Source organism: Poecilia reticulata, linkage group LG13 (genome assembly GCF_000633615.1).
Source record: "Poecilia reticulata strain Guanapo linkage group LG13, Guppy_female_1.0+MT, whole genome shotgun sequence".
NCBI lineage: Eukaryota > Metazoa > Chordata > Actinopteri > Cyprinodontiformes > Poeciliidae > Poecilia > Poecilia reticulata.
The window spans coordinates 18555494-18573810 of record NC_024343.1 but is presented as its reverse complement, the minus strand read 5'-3'; the positions used below and the strand labels follow the sequence as shown (position 1 = coordinate 18573810).

General features: G+C 38.2%; 1 protein-coding gene across 2 annotated transcripts; it reads left to right on the top strand.

Annotated features, from left to right (window-relative positions):
* The first annotated feature begins 1327 nt into the window (after nt 1–1327).
* On the top strand, nt 1328–15949 carry nmd3 (NMD3 ribosome export adaptor). Of its 2 annotated transcripts, none has more exons than XM_008425814.1 (16): nt 1328–1419; nt 1803–1884; nt 3146–3280; nt 3411–3507; nt 4616–4696; nt 5171–5299; nt 7335–7425; nt 8150–8228; nt 8515–8611; nt 9517–9634; nt 11992–12137; nt 13990–14102; nt 14357–14429; nt 14610–14716; nt 15109–15179; nt 15511–15949. In XM_008425814.1, exons 2-16 carry the CDS (start codon nt 1841–1843, stop codon nt 15642–15644), a joined length of 1515 nt encoding a protein of 504 aa, XP_008424036.1. In that variant the 5' UTR covers nt 1328–1419; nt 1803–1840; the 3' UTR covers nt 15645–15949. The 2 variants fall into 2 exon arrangements, with proteins under 2 accessions (XP_008424036.1, XP_008424037.1); XM_008425815.2 differs by lacking the exon at nt 1328–1419 and adding an exon at nt 1473–1566.
* Nucleotides 15950–18317: the final 2368 nt, after the last annotated feature.

Sequence of the window (18317 nt, the reverse complement as noted above, 5' to 3'; positions counted from 1 at the left end):
ATACTTGAGGAAAAACTGGCTCACCAGACACATTTTAAGATATAATTTGGGTCTGGTGACTTAAGTTCTATCTCATGTCCTCCAGTAAAATCCCAACAGAACGACAGGATTTGGAGATCCTTAAAATATTTGATTTTGTTGCGTTGTCTATGGTGATAAAGGCTATTGGATTCTGTAATAAAATGAAATAAAATTACCACAGTCTTTTGTAAAACAATAAAAATCTGACATATAAATTCCCAACTTGGACAGTGATCCTGTATATGTCTGGCATTAAAACATATATAAACAGAACAACTAGAAAAATGTCCGCTGATAAACATGAGCAAACAAAAAAGAAACATTAACATTAAATATTGTGATAAAATGTAAACTAGTCATGTTTGTTATATTTACAATTTAGTCAGGTACAATATATCTGACTACATTAAAACAAAAACAGTTGTTTGTGGAATAAACACACTCAAGTATTCATAAAAAAAATACCGTACGCTTGTAGCATAGAAGTCAGCAAATAGATAAATCTCATAGTCATTTGGTGAGGGGAACAGAGGATGGGAGAGGGAGAAAGGGTTTGTTCTGGCGCATGCAATCATATCTGGACGTTTAATTTACTGTTATGTGCTAACCAAAAACTATCCATCCATCCATTTTCTTACACCCTTGTCCCTTAGTGGGGTCGGGAGGGTTGCTGGTGCCTATCTCCAGCTAACAAAAAGCTAATAAACAATAAAAAAAAAAAAAAGAAGTTAACAAATGAGAAGTAAACTAATTCCAAAGCATTATTTTGTAAATGCTTTCTGAACTAAATTACCTTGAAGCACATTAAAGGGTACTTAAACATTCAACAAGCAATCAACAAGCAGGATTGGTTAAATTTCCAGTTTCTAAATAAATCCGACTGTACCTGAAGGCATCCAAGCAAGTGCTTCTGACAGGTACATTCAAATACCCTTGAATTGTTGGGGACCGGCTGGATGGGGTTTCATTATAACAAATGACAGCATTAGTAACTGGTGACGTGCACAGTGTTGCATGCTTACATGAGTTTACAGACTTAGATTATTCTAACCAGGTCCAACAAAACAACAAAGTTCACTTTTATTAATATTTTTCATTACTAAATTTTAGCCATTATTTGCCTGTAAACATATGCAATTCTCAATTATAGTTTATATCACTTTCTGTGATATAAATTCAATTATTTCTGTAACATAAATGTAATTTATTTACATATTACATGAATTCCGCCACATAAATAAAATACAAAAATAACATATTTTAACGATTTTAACAACGTTATTTTTTATGCGTGTGCAGTAAATTTATTCAGGCAAAACGAAGGCTTGTCTCGGGGTCCTTTGTGACGCTTCCCACGTCGGTCCTCGGTTGTGAAAACGTGGAGTGCTCCGACTGAGGGTATGTCGGGATTTATTGTTCTTTCAGACATTGTTGTTTGCTTGTCAGCACTCGGTTAGACCATTTGGAAGTAGAAAAAATGTTTGCCCGTTTGTTTCAGTTTATTCTTTTGTTATTTTCCTTTAGAATTACTCGGCAACCGAGCAAGTTAGCCTTCAATGCTAAAAGTGTGCTACTAAAATCCAGAACATCAGCGATGTTAGCAGGTTTTAAGTGACCGGTATCATGTTTAGGCTCAGCAAATTTTACATGTTCTATTGCACATACTTATAAAACATAGTTTATAAAAACGGTATGAGCTATCGTAGTGTATTAAAGCTTAAATGTCTTTAGGAAAGCGTACTTTAGTTGACCAAATGCATCTCTCATGTTTCTGTCAATAGAAATCGGGAGGTTCTTCTGTGATTTGTCGAACTGAGAGATGGAGTACATGCAGGCTCCAGCTGCCAGCAGCCAGGGGAACATGTGAGTTAAACAAGTGGAATCCAACCTCTGACTTAGTTACATGTATTTGGTACGACAAACATCCTTTGTTCTCTCATGATTGCTGTTCACAAAAATAAATGGTGACACAATTATTACCTAACAAACCATTTAATTTAAATGTAACAAACACATTTCTATTCGAACTTTAAACATGACATCAGAGTTTCGAGGAATTTTCGATTAGTAATCTGTCACTTCGCTCATAAATACGTCTAGTAATATTTCTGTTGGAGAACCGAATTAAGAGAGAAACCCAAAAAGCAGCTCAAGACAGACAGAATTCTGTCTGTCGTGTTCACCCATAACGTTGAGGTTTTGCTCATCCACAAAACGAAATGGGACCAAACTACAATGATTAAATAAGTGTACAGTCATTGCCATTAACACAGAATTTATGTTGGAGTTGCAAGCCTGAGTTGAGCATTCTAGTGTTGAAGTCAGGATTTTCTGCTTGTTGTGTTGTGATCCGTGAGAGACAATTAGAGTGTGTCTGTCTTATTTTTTTGTGTTTCAACACTGAAGGAACATTTCCACAATTGGATTGGTGAACATATTCACTCTGTAAGCTGCTGGTTTAATGAGACTCAACCTGTCAGAATTTATAATAAAATAATAATACTGTCACCTGTGATTACATCGTGCTTACACACAGTCATATATGATATCAAACTCTACCAGCTTTGACTTTCCCAGCTGGCTTCAGGGGGGCCTTCTTGTTTTTATTTAAAGAGAAATGTAACTACTGGGTCTATTTCAGGCCCTTCTTTTCTCTTTTACTCTCTGTCCAATGTGTCGTTTCAAACAGGAAATCTCAGACGTAATGCATAGGAGAGATTCTAAATATGTGCGTCAACAACAGCATCTGTGATAACTATGCAACTGTGTCTTATAGCCTACTTTTAAAAGCAGCGAGCACTAATCGGAGTAAGCATACAAATTAGACTAAGCAGTATATAAAATTAAATACAAAAAAATAAGTATAAGTATCAGAGTAATTGTGAAATGAAAATAAAGTTAACGGTACATATTGGGTTAACAGCCAAGCTACATATTTGGTGAGGTAGTGCAGCTTGGGATCATTTTAAGGTGTTAAAAATGAATTTTAAAAAAACTGTCAAATTAACTCAAAATGGTGCCTTCAGGAGGGATTTTGCACCATGACAAACATGACTACAAAGTTACCAGAGGGGCAGAAACGGGACATCTCCAGCTCTTTTAAAGTTTGTTTTCTCCTGCGCAGCCTGTGCTGTACCTGTGGCGTCCCCATTCCTCCCAACCCTGCCAACATGTGCGTGGCCTGCCTGCGCACCCAGGTCGACATCTCCGAGGGAATCCCCAAGCAAGTCACGGTTCACTTCTGCAAGCAGTGTGAACGGTTTGTTTTCTACATTTGTTTGGAACCTCAAAGCAGCTGTCCGTTTTACAGCGCAACAATAACACATAGTTGTTTCTGTGGCGATTTAGAAACCTCGATTTAGAAATCCCGCTTGTTTCTTGTAAATCAGGTACCTGCAGCCTCCGGCCACCTGGGTGCAGTGCGCTCTGGAGTCGAGGGAGCTTCTCGCTCTTTGTCTGAAAAAACTGAAGAGCTCAATGACCAAGGTAGGGCGGATTCTTATCTCTCTGCAGCTTAAAAGACTTAAAGTGCAAGAGAGTCACGGTTTTAGTCTGAGGCATGTGTTGCTAAGAATGAAATGATAAAAGAAGGGATTTCAATGCAGAATTGCTTGTAGCATGTGAATGTGTGCTTTCAAAAGTGTTTGCTCTAACACTTCCTTACAAATGTAAATCTTGAACTATTTTGCCTTTTGTCGCCTAACAACCTCAAACTTTGAATTATTTTACTGATATTCTGTGTGATGAAGCATCACAAAGTGATGCATAATAGTAAAGAGGAAGGAAATGGTTAATTCAGTTTGGCTTTTTGATCATAATAGACTTGCCTTTGTTTTAATCTTTTTTTTTTTTTAAAAGCTGAAGGTTTGCAGTATGAACCTGTCAATGGAACATATTTTTAATTTCTTCTGCCTTAATATACTTTATTAATATACAGTTGTTGATCTTGTTTTTAGATATTTTCATATTCAACTTTATTGAATCACAATCACAACAGAAAAATCATCTGTTGTGATTTTCCCCTGTGTAGCAATAATAAAGAACTATTGTATTCTTAAAAATGATTAGAGAAGGATTTTGTTGTGAAATTAATCTTAAAAATGTTTCCTGGTAATACCTGGATGTATTTTTCATTACTATCCATTAGTTTGATTCTATTGTTTCATAGGATTCATGTTGTCTGCTGTACCATACTCTTATATATATATAGCTATTTTTTAAACGAAGGCTGCTGATATGTTATTGATATAGAATTCCACAAGTGTTCAAAATTTTGTACAAATAATTATCTAAACAGTGTGGCATGCATTTATATACAATATAAGTGGCCATTTGTATTAAGATCATTTGACTTGAATTCATACAAATACAACATAGGCAACCAGCTGCTTTCAGAAGTTAAGTGGACCAAATGATGCATTAATATGCACAGTGGAAACTGTCTTAGCGCTGCTGCTAACCATCTACAGCCTCCCTATTAACGCTTTTGTTCAACAACGTATTCTTGACTCTTGATTACCTTCGTTGTCTGAATTGTAGAGCCGATTGACGCCCAGTTTAGTCTGACATTTCACCCTCCTTCCTAATTTTCCAGGTGCGGCTTATCGATGCCGGCTTCCTGTGGACGGAGCCCCACTCCAAGAGGATTAAGATGAAACTGACCATCCAGAAAGAGGTAGGAGGTCAGAAAGGATGGGACGAGTGTGGGACGGTGACATTTGCAGAGATTAAATCTGAGTTGTGGCTCGTTTTCTTTTAAATGTTAATTAGCAGGAGAGTGCAAATATATAGATTTCTCTGCCTTTTAGCTAATGGTGTGCGTTAAATTATGCATAAATCGAACTGATATCTTAATTACAGCAGAGCAACAGATCTATGTGTTTGAGGGGAGCCGGTTTTACATGTGGCTGTTATCTCATCCTCTTGACCTTTAGGAAGAACTTGAGCTGCTGGACTTCTCAGCGCCAGCTCTTTTGTGCTGATTGTGAGCCTCGCTGTTGGCTCCACTTTGAAGTTAATCATAAAATAATCACTGGTTTAATTTTCAAACTGCCTGGTTAGCAAGTGAGTTTCAGTAATTAAATGTACTCAGCGTGTGTCAGTGCATCCGGTGATACGCAGTGACTAATGACTGTTTTTGTCGCTGCAGGTGATGAATGGGGCGATCCTGCAGCAGGTGTTCGTGGTGGAGTTTGTCGTCCAGTACCAGATGTGCGACGACTGCCATCGTGTGGAGGCCAAGGACTTCTGGAAGGCAGTGGTTCAAGTGAGGCAGAAGGTTTGTGTCGCGCTTCTGCTCATCTAACGATATTTATTGTATAATTTTAACTCCTGACGCATGAGTCTTTGTAGTTAAAACCTAATGTTGGATTTGCAGAATTAGTCTGGGTTCAGAAAATTTACTTTGACGTAAACAATCATGCATACTGACCTACTGCGTAATATCTACCTGTGATCCTTTAGTTGACTTTTAATCTCACTGCTTTAATTAGGTACTTATGACGCTACAAGGCTTTTGCATTGAAAAGGCAAATTAAGGTTTTTTTTGTAGGGAGGTGTATGTAACAGAACAGGTTAGCTGCATTTAAGATATTTAAACGAACTACCTGATCCTAGCAGGGCTGATCTATCCCATTTGGTGAAAAACACAAAGTCAGGTAGTCTAGATTAGGCGCTAAGTTTATTGTCTCTCTCTGGTTGCAGGAATTCTTATCCATCTCACTTGTCTCGTAAAATTCCTATGTTGTTTAGAAAAGTCTGGAATCTTAATTTAATCATCTTTGAAGTCTGTATAAAAACAAACTTGAATGTAAAACAAAAGAAAAAGCTTAAATTTCCAGACTTAGAATGTATTCCTTTAGTTGGGGGGGAAAAAATCTGAATTTGGACAAAGTGTGTTTTTCATTCATTTGTAACTAAATAATTAATTTGCCACATCACACACTGAAACCCAATCAATTTTAGTTCCCATTGCTGAAAAATGACTTGTATGCAAACATTTTTTAAAGCTGCAACAAATAAAAAGTAACAATCAGCAACATAAAAAAAAAGAAATTAAAACATGCAGCAAATAAAATTGACATGTGAGAAACAAGTTGTCTGACAGCATTCAAGAAACTAATGAGGTCAGTTTTTTTCACAATCTGTGGCATCTTGCTAATAAAGCAGAGGGAGTGAGATTGTACATCTGGATGCCATCGGTGTAGAAATGAAAGTCAAATATTGTACCTTGTGATCATGTTTCCGATTCTCAGCACAAAAGAGGCCTCACCTCCAAATGGACACTATGAGAGAGAGAGAGAAATAGATTAAATACAACAAGCCTTCTTTTAGATGTATAATGTGAGCTACTGAGGAGCTGTGCAGCAAACACCAGCCTCCTCCTAATTTTAGAATTCGTTTTTTGTTTTTCAAAGCAGCTCTAATTTTCATCATTTTTGTTGAAAATCAGAGCTGCATTGTCATCAGGTTCTTGACTTTGCAACATTTTATTTATCAGTTGTAGAGTTGCTAATGCTCAAAATGACTCTTGGATTGTTTTTGTTTTTTTGAGTTATTGGCAGAGAATCCAGAAAGTAATACAATAGAAGTTGAAAATCAAAAAGGTAATTAGACCTCTCTTTTTTCCCCCACATTTGTAGTTCCGATTCTTTGGTCTGAATCAATACAATTTATTTCCTTTACACACAGAGGAACTTAAATGCAAATTAAAATACTCAACACACAAGAGCGTTCAGTATTTTTACATGTTTCTGAGGACTGAGAACCAAATTTAAACACAGGAAGCAAATGCTATTTTCTGTACTTAACCAAAGCACAAGGAATGTTGTCCTGTTGGAGCTTTTTCAGAAACAATTTCAGACAAAATTATTTGATAAACGTACCAAGTAGATTTCAAGAACACATTATGGAAGTTGATTAGAGCTGAATGAACAGATGGGCTGCCTTTGTTTTGTTAGTTTGTTTACGGCGCCCCACAATGCAACACTAACCTGACTACGGGAAGGTTTTTGCCTCGGTAGCTGATAAAACAGCAGTTTATTATTCTGCTAAATCAAAACATGTTCTCATTTGGAGTCGACGAATATAAGCTAAAGCAATAAATGAAAAATGCCAGAATATGTTAAAAAACAAAGACGGAAATGAGCTTGAAATGAAAATTAAAAAATAGTATGAAGGTTTTGTTGAAAAAGAAGAGACTAAAAGGCTGTTTCTACTTAATAAATAACTCATGAGGTTTGTTTCAACATGCTGTAAATGAATATGGTGTTTATCGTTTCACTGTATTCACATGAATTTGTGTTTTCTTTCAGACTGTGCATAAAAAGACTTTCTATTACTTGGAGCAGCTGATCCTGAAGCACAAACTCCACCAGAATGCCTTAAACATTAAAGAAATTCATGGTAGGTTTGTGTTGTGTGTGTTTTTTTCTCTCTCATGTTTTCAGATTTTGCCCCCCAGTAGGCGTGGTTCCTGTTCTCATCTGGGTCTTTAACCCAAACTTGGACTGAACAGTGGGGAACTTGCCTTCGAGTTGGACCGTGACAATATGTCAAGTGTTAATTAGCTCTTCCTGTACCAGAGCACAAACCGCGCCTGCCTATCGCTGGCGCCAATCGCTTCCCACAGCTGGCCTCAGGAGGGTCTCATGGTGGCACGCTTTGTGCGTCTAATCAGAGCGCTGCAATCAGAGCCGGCACTTCAAACCAGCTTCTAGCAATACAAGCTCGCTTCTCTGCCTTTTTAGATATGCTAAGAGCTACTCCAGTCATGCACATGCTGTGACAGCTCAGCAGCAGCAGCGTTTTTTTTTTTTTTTTTTTTTTTTGCACTCTTGGACAGGATGCGAAAGTGGAATTTGGCTCAAAAGTGTAATCTAAATCATCTCTGTGTCGTGGCAGGACTTGAAAGCTTTATGAAGGTTAAAAAATCTGGCTGCCATATTTTCCTGTGTGTGTGTGTGTGTGTGTGTGTGTGTGTGTGTGTGTGTGTGTGTGTGTGTGTGGGTGTGGGTGTGGGTGTGTGTTTGCGTGTGTGTTTGCACGCATGCATGCCCTGCAGCAGTGATGACCGGTGAAGCACCAGTGATTAATTTGCTTGTTTGATGGTGTTCGTCTTCTCTCGCAGAGGGCATTGATTTCTACTATGGCTCCAAGCAGCACGCACAGAAGATGGTGGACTTCTTGCAGTGCACTGTGCCCTGCAGGTGAACATTGCTTCGCTCTGGGCTCAGAAGGAGAAACAAACCTTCAGTGACTTCAGTGACCTTCAGTTACGCTCAGGAATTGTCGTAAACTGATTTATGAGATGATAAAAATGTAAAATTGGTTATAAGAAAAAGGCAATGGCTAGAATTATTACTTGCTTAGATCAATATTTTTTATACATCAACATTTTTATAAAAGTATGCTAATTTAGTGTTTGAGTATCTAATTTGTAAAGGTAATTTCTATAGAACTTGAAACCCATTACTTCCCAAATGTTTCTTTCAGGTCCAAAACCTCCCAGCGGCTCATCTCTCATGACATTCATTCAAACACATACAACTATAAAAGCACCTTCTCCATAGAAATTGTTCCCGTCTGCAAGGTATGCTACTGATTTGTCACTATATTGCTGGGTTTTCATTTTAGTTTGGATTTATATATAGAACAGACTGGAGTTGATTTTTTTGTTAGCTTTTTATTTCCAATTTCTGAATTTAAAGTTTGATCCAAAACAAATTTCTAGTCAATAATTGAAGCTGATACTGAAAATACTATCCATCAAAATTCTTTGTTTCAGTGACCACTTCCACAATGAATAGTTTTATTTGTCTTTTCAACTTTGTTAATACTTTTTACTAGAAGTGGCCATTTATCATATTGTTTAGTGTGAACAGCTTCTTCATAACAATTTTAAATTATTGTTGTATAAATGAATTTAAAATTATTTGAAATGGGGAAAAAAAAAATTGGCAGTGTTAGCAAAAATGTCATTTTTACTCTTTGTTCCACCAAAGCATCAATAAATATCAGCAAATTAACAAATATATGATTCAATGCAGTTTCTGTGTGCAGTTTAGTGATACAAATTACACTGTGTCCCAAAGAAGCCTGTTTTAAATGAGTATTTTATTATTGCTTCTATAGTACCGTAAAATACCACCACCTTAAAACTGTAAATCCATGTTGACCACACATACTTATCACTGATTTGAACAAAAAAAATTAAATCCGTCTTTATATTTCCTGACTGCTCAATCAAGAAGCAAGTTAGCCATTAGCTAAAAGCATCTCTCATAAGTACGTTAGAAATAATAGCTAAACGTTAAAGTATTCTCACATGTTGCTAGAAACCCAGACCCGGTCAGAAATGTTTATTTAAACAGTTATAAAACATGTGGAAAATAAAGCCTGAATTGATTTTAAAAACTGAAACGGTTATCAGATTATTTTATTTTCAATTAACCTGAAAGACTCGGTTTGATCTTGTCTTGTCTGCGTGGTTGTCAGGACAACGTGGTTTGTCTCCCCCCACGGCTGGCGCAGAGCCTGGGGAACATGGGTCAGATCTGTGTGTGCATCCGGGTCACCAGCACCATCCACCTCATCGACCCCCGGACGCTGCAGAGTGAGTTTTAACTATGACCGCTGTGCCGTTAAACAATGTGGTAAAGCCCAGGTGAAGAGGTCGTAGGATAATTCACAACATTTGAGTTAAATGTCGGCACTCCTGTGGATGTACTTGTTAGTTTACATTAAATTTATGACTCAACTAGGTTGCATTGCAAAGACATAAAATCTAGTTTCAAAGATCTCGGTACACTTGAAATAAGACAAAACTAACTTACAAGTAATTTTTCAGCAATATACAGGAACTTGTTTTAATGCCTCAATATTAATATTAATGCCTCAATATTAATGGAAAAGTACTAGTTTCATTGGCAGATTATTTCAATTATAACTTTGGAAAAATGTCTTGTTAGAAGTGAAATACTCTGACAAAGGAACTAGTAATTTTTTTTAATCAATATTAAGGACATATTTACTTAAAACAAACTCCTGACTTGCTGAAAAGTTGCTCCTGAGTTACTTGTGTCTTATTTCAAGTGTACTGAGTTATTTGCACTAGAAACTAGACCAAAAATACTTAGTAAGATTTGGTGTTTTTTCAGTCTAATGGTTCTCTTAACGGACTAAAATGACGCTAAAGTGGCAGCCAGCTTCACTACTTCTTAGTATCTGATTTAGGATCAAATGTGCTTATGGCAGAGAATGAAATGGGTAGGCAGTCGTTTTCACACAGATCTCAAATTATATTCGCTTGGATCTCAAATCATGCGATTCTGCAGATTTTGTGCACAGGTTTTGGCCTGTATGCGTTTCATAAATCGCAACTGGAACTCGTTCCACTATCATCTCTGCGCCCTAACCCTAAATCTGTTTGAATACTTTGGCTCCAACACACCAGGCCTCATTTATCAAAGAACATTTCTGTTTAGTTTCACACAGTTACACTGACTTGTGTTTTTCACCACTTGCTCTCACTTGGTTTGTGGAAGCTCAGCAAAGTATTGGACTTTTATTACATCTACATTAATTAAGGAATAAGGAGTCTGTCCTATTAGAGATATTAAATTAAAGTTATCTTTCACTTGTTTTGATGGTCCTGAATGTTCTGACTACCTTGCTGCTTAGTGATGCGACAATCAGCTAATTTTTCTCTTCATTGACCCAAAACTGCAGTCGTCAGTGTAGATACTGAAAAAGTTTTTGTTTTTCTGGGTTTGATTAAAAACCCAACTACACAAAAAGACATGTTGTTTGTTGATGTATATACAGACTAAGAAAGGTTTAATTACAGCAATTAAAAATTGATTTGCTGTTACTTTGATAGTAAATATCTGATAAGTAGAAGTTAATCCCTTTATTTCCTCATTTTCTGTTTGATTCAGCACCACTGCCTCCATCATGGGAGACTTTAACACATTTTTTCTTTTTATAGATGATCATTTTTCACTTTTACTCTTTTAGGCCAAGGAATTTACTAGTTTTACACCTTAAAAAGATTAAAAGCTGAAATGTGCGAGTATTGGCTCACAATAATGACATATTTTCCACTGACTATAACAAGTAGTTCTTTTGTAAATCACACATTTCTTCATTTATTTTGTGCAGTTGTTCAGTTTCAGCTGTGTAAACAGCCTGAGAACAGTTGCCACAGGTTACAGTATTTATCTGTGTGCATCTTCTCGACGTCTGGTTCGTCCGACTCATTGGCCTTCGTTCACAGCACCATTACAGACACGGAAAGTGGTCTTAGCACTGTGCACTCTGACATGTCTGAACCATTTTAATTTCATGCTTTTCTTCAAATTCTTGACAAATTCAAGCGGCGTGAGGATGTGCCTCCTTGGCTGGTGCAGTTATTTGTTATGTGAGCAAACCTCTGACATCCTGCCACGGCACACATGTTTTTAATTGCACTTCAAAGAGCTGCGGCTTTGCTCTGGTGCAACGTCTCTGAGCCGACTGAACTGCTGAAACAGCCTCAGGCCTGTTGAGCAGATTCAGTCGGCCACTAATTAACTTGTTTTTGTTTTTTTGTTTTTTGCTTGAGCAGCTCATTGGTTGTAGAGAAATCAGAAAATTCTGTGGGATTTATGTAAAGGCATAGACGGATGGAAAAACGTTAAAGATGCAAATCGCACTCTGTAAAGCGTACACAACCTCAGGAATGACTAGAAAAACAAATGTGCTGTAGGTGAGCATTTAGCCTAGATCAGGTTTTATTTTTGTTTTTTAGTTAATTATATTAAATCTGGTTGAGTTTTAATCCAGAATGACTTCCTATTTATTATTTGTTTACTTCATTCATTTACAGTTTAAAATTAGAATATCACATGATGACATAAACACAAATTGTGAATGAAAAGGAGTCGTTTGAAGAAGAAAAAAATGTCATATAGTCTACCCTCATCACACCAGTTGCAGAAGTGGATGGGAACACATACTGGCGAAACCCCTTCAACAGTCTCTGCAGCCCCCGGCAACTGGAGGAGTTCATCGTAATGGACGCCGACGTCATCAGAGACCAGAAGCTGGGCGCTGGAGCTGGCATGAGGTCCAACAAGGTGAGGCTCTGGGTGGGGTGTGCTAGTGCAGAACGGTTTGCAACACAGGGGAACATTGCTCTTCTCTTGGAAGTAAAATCGATGGCAGACCATTACATTATCGCTGAACCTGTATGCGGGACTCGAGCCAAGATGACAGAACCGCACAGGAGTGATTGGAGTTAGGTTCCCATCTTCTTTCCTCTGTCTGGATGCTGCGCTTTCATTGACGTTTTCGAAAAAAGCCAAGAGAAATGTGGTTTCAGCAGCGCCATGCTGCTTCTCTTTGTCCACCGATGTTGTTCCTCAGCGATGGAAATTATCCTTACATGAAAAAAAGTTTGTTTTACAACAGCTTTGAGATTTATTGTAAAGCCACAACATTACCAAAAAGTGTCTGTTTCGGTTAAATGCTGAATCCTCCCTCTGTTTTGTTCAGAATTTCTGCAGGACTGCAGTTCAGGGAGACAATTTGTCAACAGAAGTCGTAGTGTTTGTTGCATAATCCTTAAAAATTAGCTTCAAAAATTGGCTTCATCCTGGTTTTCTAATCAGTCTATACACTGGTTTAAATTAAGACTGAGCAATTATTTCAAATTATACTTCAGTTTCTGTTCTAAAACGTCACAAAACGTGAAAAACATTTTATTTTGCCACATTCTCTTTCGCTTCTGGTTTCCATGATTTGCAATCCACTTAAAAAATCGTAAAATTATGAACTTTAACTTGTTAAATCTTTTGTTTTGTTTTGTTTTCTCCCAAGTTTTCACACATCCTTAAGAAAGCTAAATTCATATATTTAAAATTAAGCCCTTAAGATCATCTTAAATTCATTTAAAAAAGCAGGTCGGCCTTAAATACGTTAATCACTTTTCTTACTTTTTATTGTGAATTATTTAACTTTCTATGTAGTGTTTTGTGAGTTGTTTTTTTTGTCACACATGGACATTTTCATTGCATTCTGTGACTTGTGGTGCATGAGGCTAGCGGCAGCTAGCTGCTAATACATGCTAGTTATCTGGCAGGTTTGGTTTTTTTACGTCAATCATGGGTAAGCGCAGATTCTCGCCATTTCCTGGAGGACATTCGTCTTCGTCATTAGCTAAGTTCTGTTGCCAACCTGTACAATGCTACATATATTCAGGACTAAAAAACCGTGGCATTACAGGAGTTAAGACTGTAAAGCGCAATATGCAGTGTGAGCACAAAGCTGCTGCCAAGAGCCACAAACAAACCCCAGAAATTTCAGGTTTGATCCCCTGGTGGGCTGCAGGTCCCCAGAAAACGTTTGGCGCTGCTGTTGCTACTAGCACTGATCAAAGAGCTGCATTTGGTGCGACACAAACTCTGAAGTCGGAGGCTTAGTGGATTTTAAACATGAAAAAATGGTCCTAAAAAGTCTTTAATACTAGTTGGTGAAACCTGCAGAAACCCTGAATAGAGAGACTGTGTTGTCCGCTGCAGCCATCTGTGAGTTCAGTGTGATGTAAGCCACTTAACCAAGGAATGTATTACAAAGAGCTCGAGGGGAGCAATGCTCTAAAGTGCATTAAACGCCTCACTGTACATTTAGTCCACACACCTACAGCCATTAACCTTTAAGAAACCTGTTACAAGCTGAATTGTCAGGTTTAGCTCGATTTAGAGGAGGAGCATTAGCCTGCTGCTTCAGAAAACCCCTCTCTTTGCAAAGATCCTCAGTAGAAACAAAAGCACTACAGACTTTTCCAGATATTCCACACATTGTAGCAGCAGTCGTAAATCCTGTTAACCCACTTTTAAAGCAGGAATCGCTGCCCTGCAGAAACTCCTACAGTGAGAGAATAAAAGTTGTAGACTTCCAATGAATTAAACCTGTAAATTTATGTCGCAGCACACACTGGCTGAGGTGTGGGTGCAGAAAACCTCGGAGATGGATTCCAGTCAGCAGTATCACTGCCGAACATTCCTGGGCCATCTGCTTAACATCGGAGACCTGGTGATGGGGTGAGTCGGTGTCGAGTCACAAGACGGCTGGCGAGATCTGATGTGTGTATTTGGGCCAAATTGTAATTGCTACATACCTTCATTTTCTCTTTTAGCAGTTTTTTTTTTACTTCTGATCTCTTCCTACATAAAGAATCTGCCAAGGGTGGCAACTTTATTGTCCTAAATTTGCTTTATTCACAGTGGGAAGAACTGAAACCAGTCTGGGTGACCTAATTTCTAAGTCTGACACAAGCTTTAACATTTTCCTGCAGGTACGACTTTGCCAATTCCAACATCAACGATGAGTACCTGAACAAAATGAACCCACACCATCTTCCTGATGTGGTAGGTTTTATCTAAGACTACCTAAAATCCCAGATATTTAGGGCCTTTTTTTTTTTTTTTTTTCAAACACTGCCACCTTGTGGACAAAACAAAACACTGCCTCTAAATCTATCAATATCAGAGGATCCTGTTCTCATGTTGTTGTCTGTATTTGTATGCTTTCCCTTTGGACTGTAAAAGGTGCTGATCAAGAAGAGTTACGACCGCAGCAGGAGAGTGAAGCGCAGGAACTGGAAGCTGCAGGAGATGGCCAGAGACCGGGAAGGCATGGACACAGACGACGAGAGGTGGGGTGTTTGATTTTAATTTGCAAGTTTTAAATCCAGGATAATCAAGATTTTTGGATAGTTTTTCCTCTCGTGTCCTACAGTTTTATAAAATTCACCTATTGTTTTTTTAATTGGTGAATTTATTTGAGATTCACAGCAGGATGTTCATAGCGGGTAGCCTGTTGACTGTTCGTTTCTGAGCAATTTTTAGATTACTTTCATGTGCAGATTTATTTTTCATTTAATCTAATGCTAATCTTAGCTCTAATGCTAAGCACTTTGGATCGCTAAAAGGTGACTAATTTATTTATGAATAGCTCAAAAACGTGCTAAGTATCCTGTTAATGTTGATTTTCTTGTGTGCACAAGTTTATTTACCGTGATTTTGTTTTTCCCTTTTCCCCCTTTAGACAATACCAGGACTTCCTGGAGGACCTGGAGGAAGATGAGGCATTGAGGAAAAATGTCAACATTTACAGAGGTGAGCCTAATGTAGCTTCAGTTCAGCAAAAAAAAAAAAAGTCACACCAAGACAAATGGATCCAATTTATATTTGATTATATTAACTGTAATTTGGTTCAAATAAAAAAATCAATTTGAGTAATTAAATGCAGTCTTAATTATAATAAATTATAGTTAGAATTGGTTTACCATATAACATGTGGATGGAAATTACTATTTAATTTCACTTTTGTCATATTGCAGCTCAGTAATTGACATTTGCTGCTTAATTTTCTGTAAAATCACTCATTTCAAGACTTTTCTATAGCTAATGAGCGATTTTTATTTTTTTCCCCCCCTTCCTACGTCAGATGCCTCAAAGATCCCAGTAGAGAGCGACACCGATGATGACGGAGCGCCTCGCATCTCCCTGATGGAGATGATGGAAGAGCTCAGCCTGGCGGACGCCACAGGAGGAGAAGGAGCCGACATGATGACTGACTGACCAGCTCTTTCATAGTTCTGCGTGGCTTCGACATCGAATGTGTCAGATTCATGTCTGCTGATGGGAAAAAGCGACTACACACATCTTAGTTTCGAACCTGCAGCATATTAAGGGCAGAGAATGTCTGATAAGGCAGTAAAGAGTATTTTTGGACTGTGGTGCAATGATTTATATCCTATGAGACTCAAATAGTCTTTTACTAAGAAACTAGCCTTCCAGCCTCACATTAGTTAAATAATCTCATCTCTGCACCTGTAAATACTCCATCTAAAATCCAAATAATAAATATACTTTATCAAAATAAATGTGACCTTCATATTTTTCTTTTTCTTAAAATATCCACCAGGGGGCGCTTTGGGCAAAAAAAAAAACTAAATGGGGGCAATGAATTCATGTATCTCCACTTGCAGTAAGGTGAATCAGTAGGTCACATAATGGTTTCATTTGGCTGCTGTGGTCAATATGCAAAACCCTTCCTGTGGAAATCATGTTGATGTAAGGAGCGTTCAGTACGTGCTTTGAAATCTGATGGTGCTGGAGACATAGATTTGATTTATAATTTAGATTTCAGTGGCACCATTGTCTGTGGCCACTCCACCTCTCCAGATCGTCTCTGTTTATTGGCCGGACGTGTCTGTTGGCACTTCATCAAAGGAACATTTACATTTATCACCTGAATCGGCTTGTGTATACAAAAGAACTAGAGATGACTGTCAAGTAATGAAGTAAAGCTTTCAGGTCGTAAAGAGTTTGTTGTTTTAAGGTTATGATATCACAGCGATTATAAAATGGAAATGTTGTTTGTGGTGCATGACCGGGTGCAAAGAAAACAAACTGAGAAGCATGGAGTCCTGAGTGTGAAAAGCTGTCTGCACACATTATGGAAAGTAAATTACAACTTTCTTGTGTTTTTGCATAATGCGAGTTGGTTTTATTTATAAGCTAACGTCCTTTTGTTGCCTCGGCTGCAGTAAAATGGATTTAAATGCTGCATCGCCTTGCCAAAGCGTTTATGCCCCTGGAACCTTTCCACTTTTAATCATCTCACAACCACTAACTTGCATGTAGGCTGTTGGGATTTTATGCAATAGACCATCACAAATCAGTGCATAGCGCTGAAGCAGAAGAAGATGCTAAGTTTTAATCATCTTGCTACAAATAACATTGTAAAAACTGCAACATGCCTTTGCCTAATTTAAATAAAATTCAGTGAAAACTAGTAAATTGAGCTCTGTGTAGGTTAAGATCACATAACTTCTTCTTGTACTGAAGGCCTCAGAGAAACAAATCACATTGTGGTAACCAAGAAACACAGCAGACAAGCCAGGGAGAAATATGTACAGAAGGTGGAAGCGAGGTTATGTTGGTGTAGCAGCCCTAAACATCTCATGAAAAACGAATCCATTCCCTAAAAATAGATTATGGTACGACTGCAAAACCAAAGCTGATGTGAACCATCATGTAAATAATCCACAGAAGGGAAGCTGCTAGCACGGAGGAGGGTGTTCTGGTTAAATGGAAGCAGGACTTAATTGTTTTTCTCCTGGCATCTGAAGCTCTATGAAACAAACACTGCATACGCCCCCCACCCCCCCTCCCCGACACAACAATCCCATAATTAGGCATTGTGGTGGCAGCATCAAACAGAGAGTTGGTTTTTCTTCTGTAAGTTGAAGACAAGAAAGATGAAGTGATCCAACAGTCCAGTCTGTTGTCCAGATGAACACCAAGGTTTTTATATTCCTGAACCACCTCCACCTCTTCTCCCATGATGGAAATAGGTTTTGACCTCATCCTGTTTCTTCTGAAGTCTACCGTACAATCATCTCATTTGTTTAGTTCACATTGGAGATGAGATGATTGTTTCCACACCATGACGCAAAGCGATCCACCGGATCTCCGTCCTCAGCTTCTGATACATCTGCAGAGTCACCCAAGTATTTCTGTACATCAACAGGAGTCCAGAAAACAAGAGTACAGAGCCCTGTGGTGCTCCTGTGCTGCTGACAACCTGGTTAGGCACACAGTCCTCCAGTCTCACAAACTGTGGTCTGTTTGTCAGGTAGTCACAGATCCAGGGGATTGTTGAGGTCTTCATCTGAGTCTTCTGGAGTTTCTCACAGAGCAGATCAGGCTGAATTGTGCTAAATGCTCTGGAGAAACCGAACATGATCCTCACAGTGCTGCAGGTTTTGTCCAGATGACAGTGGGTTTCCTGCAGCAGGTGTATGATGGCGTCTTCCCCTCCAACTCCAGACACTGAATGATGTGGGTCGTCAAGGCAACAGGTTGTTGATGATCGATGGGGGGAAGGTGATTTTTTTTTTTTTTTTGCACCAGAACCAAACATGTATTATTTTTGAAGCTCTTCATGTGGAGTTTATCAGCAAGTGAAAGCAGTTGAATTATTTTTCACAGATGCTTATTTAAATTTTTTTCATTTTAAAGCAAGAAAAGCCAGGAATTTTTTATTTTTTTTACCACCAGATTTGTTGTCTTCCTTTACATAATCATGTAGTCTACACTGTGGAGGAACGTGTGTGTCGCCGTGTCTCGGTCTTTTGTGACACGTCTCACATTTTACCTCGAGGAGAGCCGGTCTCGCTTTTCGCAAACCTGAGTCGTTAACGGTAATCAGATCCACTTGGGAAAGTGAATGAATTGAATCCACAA

Bases quoted from the DNA above. Each gene is read 5' to 3' on its own strand.
- nmd3 (XM_008425814.1), top strand. From the start codon at position 1,841: ATGGAGTACATGCAGGCTCCAGCTGCCAGCAGCCAGGGGAACAT. The intron at 9,635-11,991 runs GTGAGTTTTAAC...TCATCACACCAG, and splicing joins CGACCCCCGGACGCTGCAGA to TTGCAGAAGTGGATGGGAAC. The intron at 12,138-13,989 runs GTGAGGCTCTGG...TTTATGTCGCAG, and splicing joins CTGGCATGAGGTCCAACAAG to CACACACTGGCTGAGGTGTG.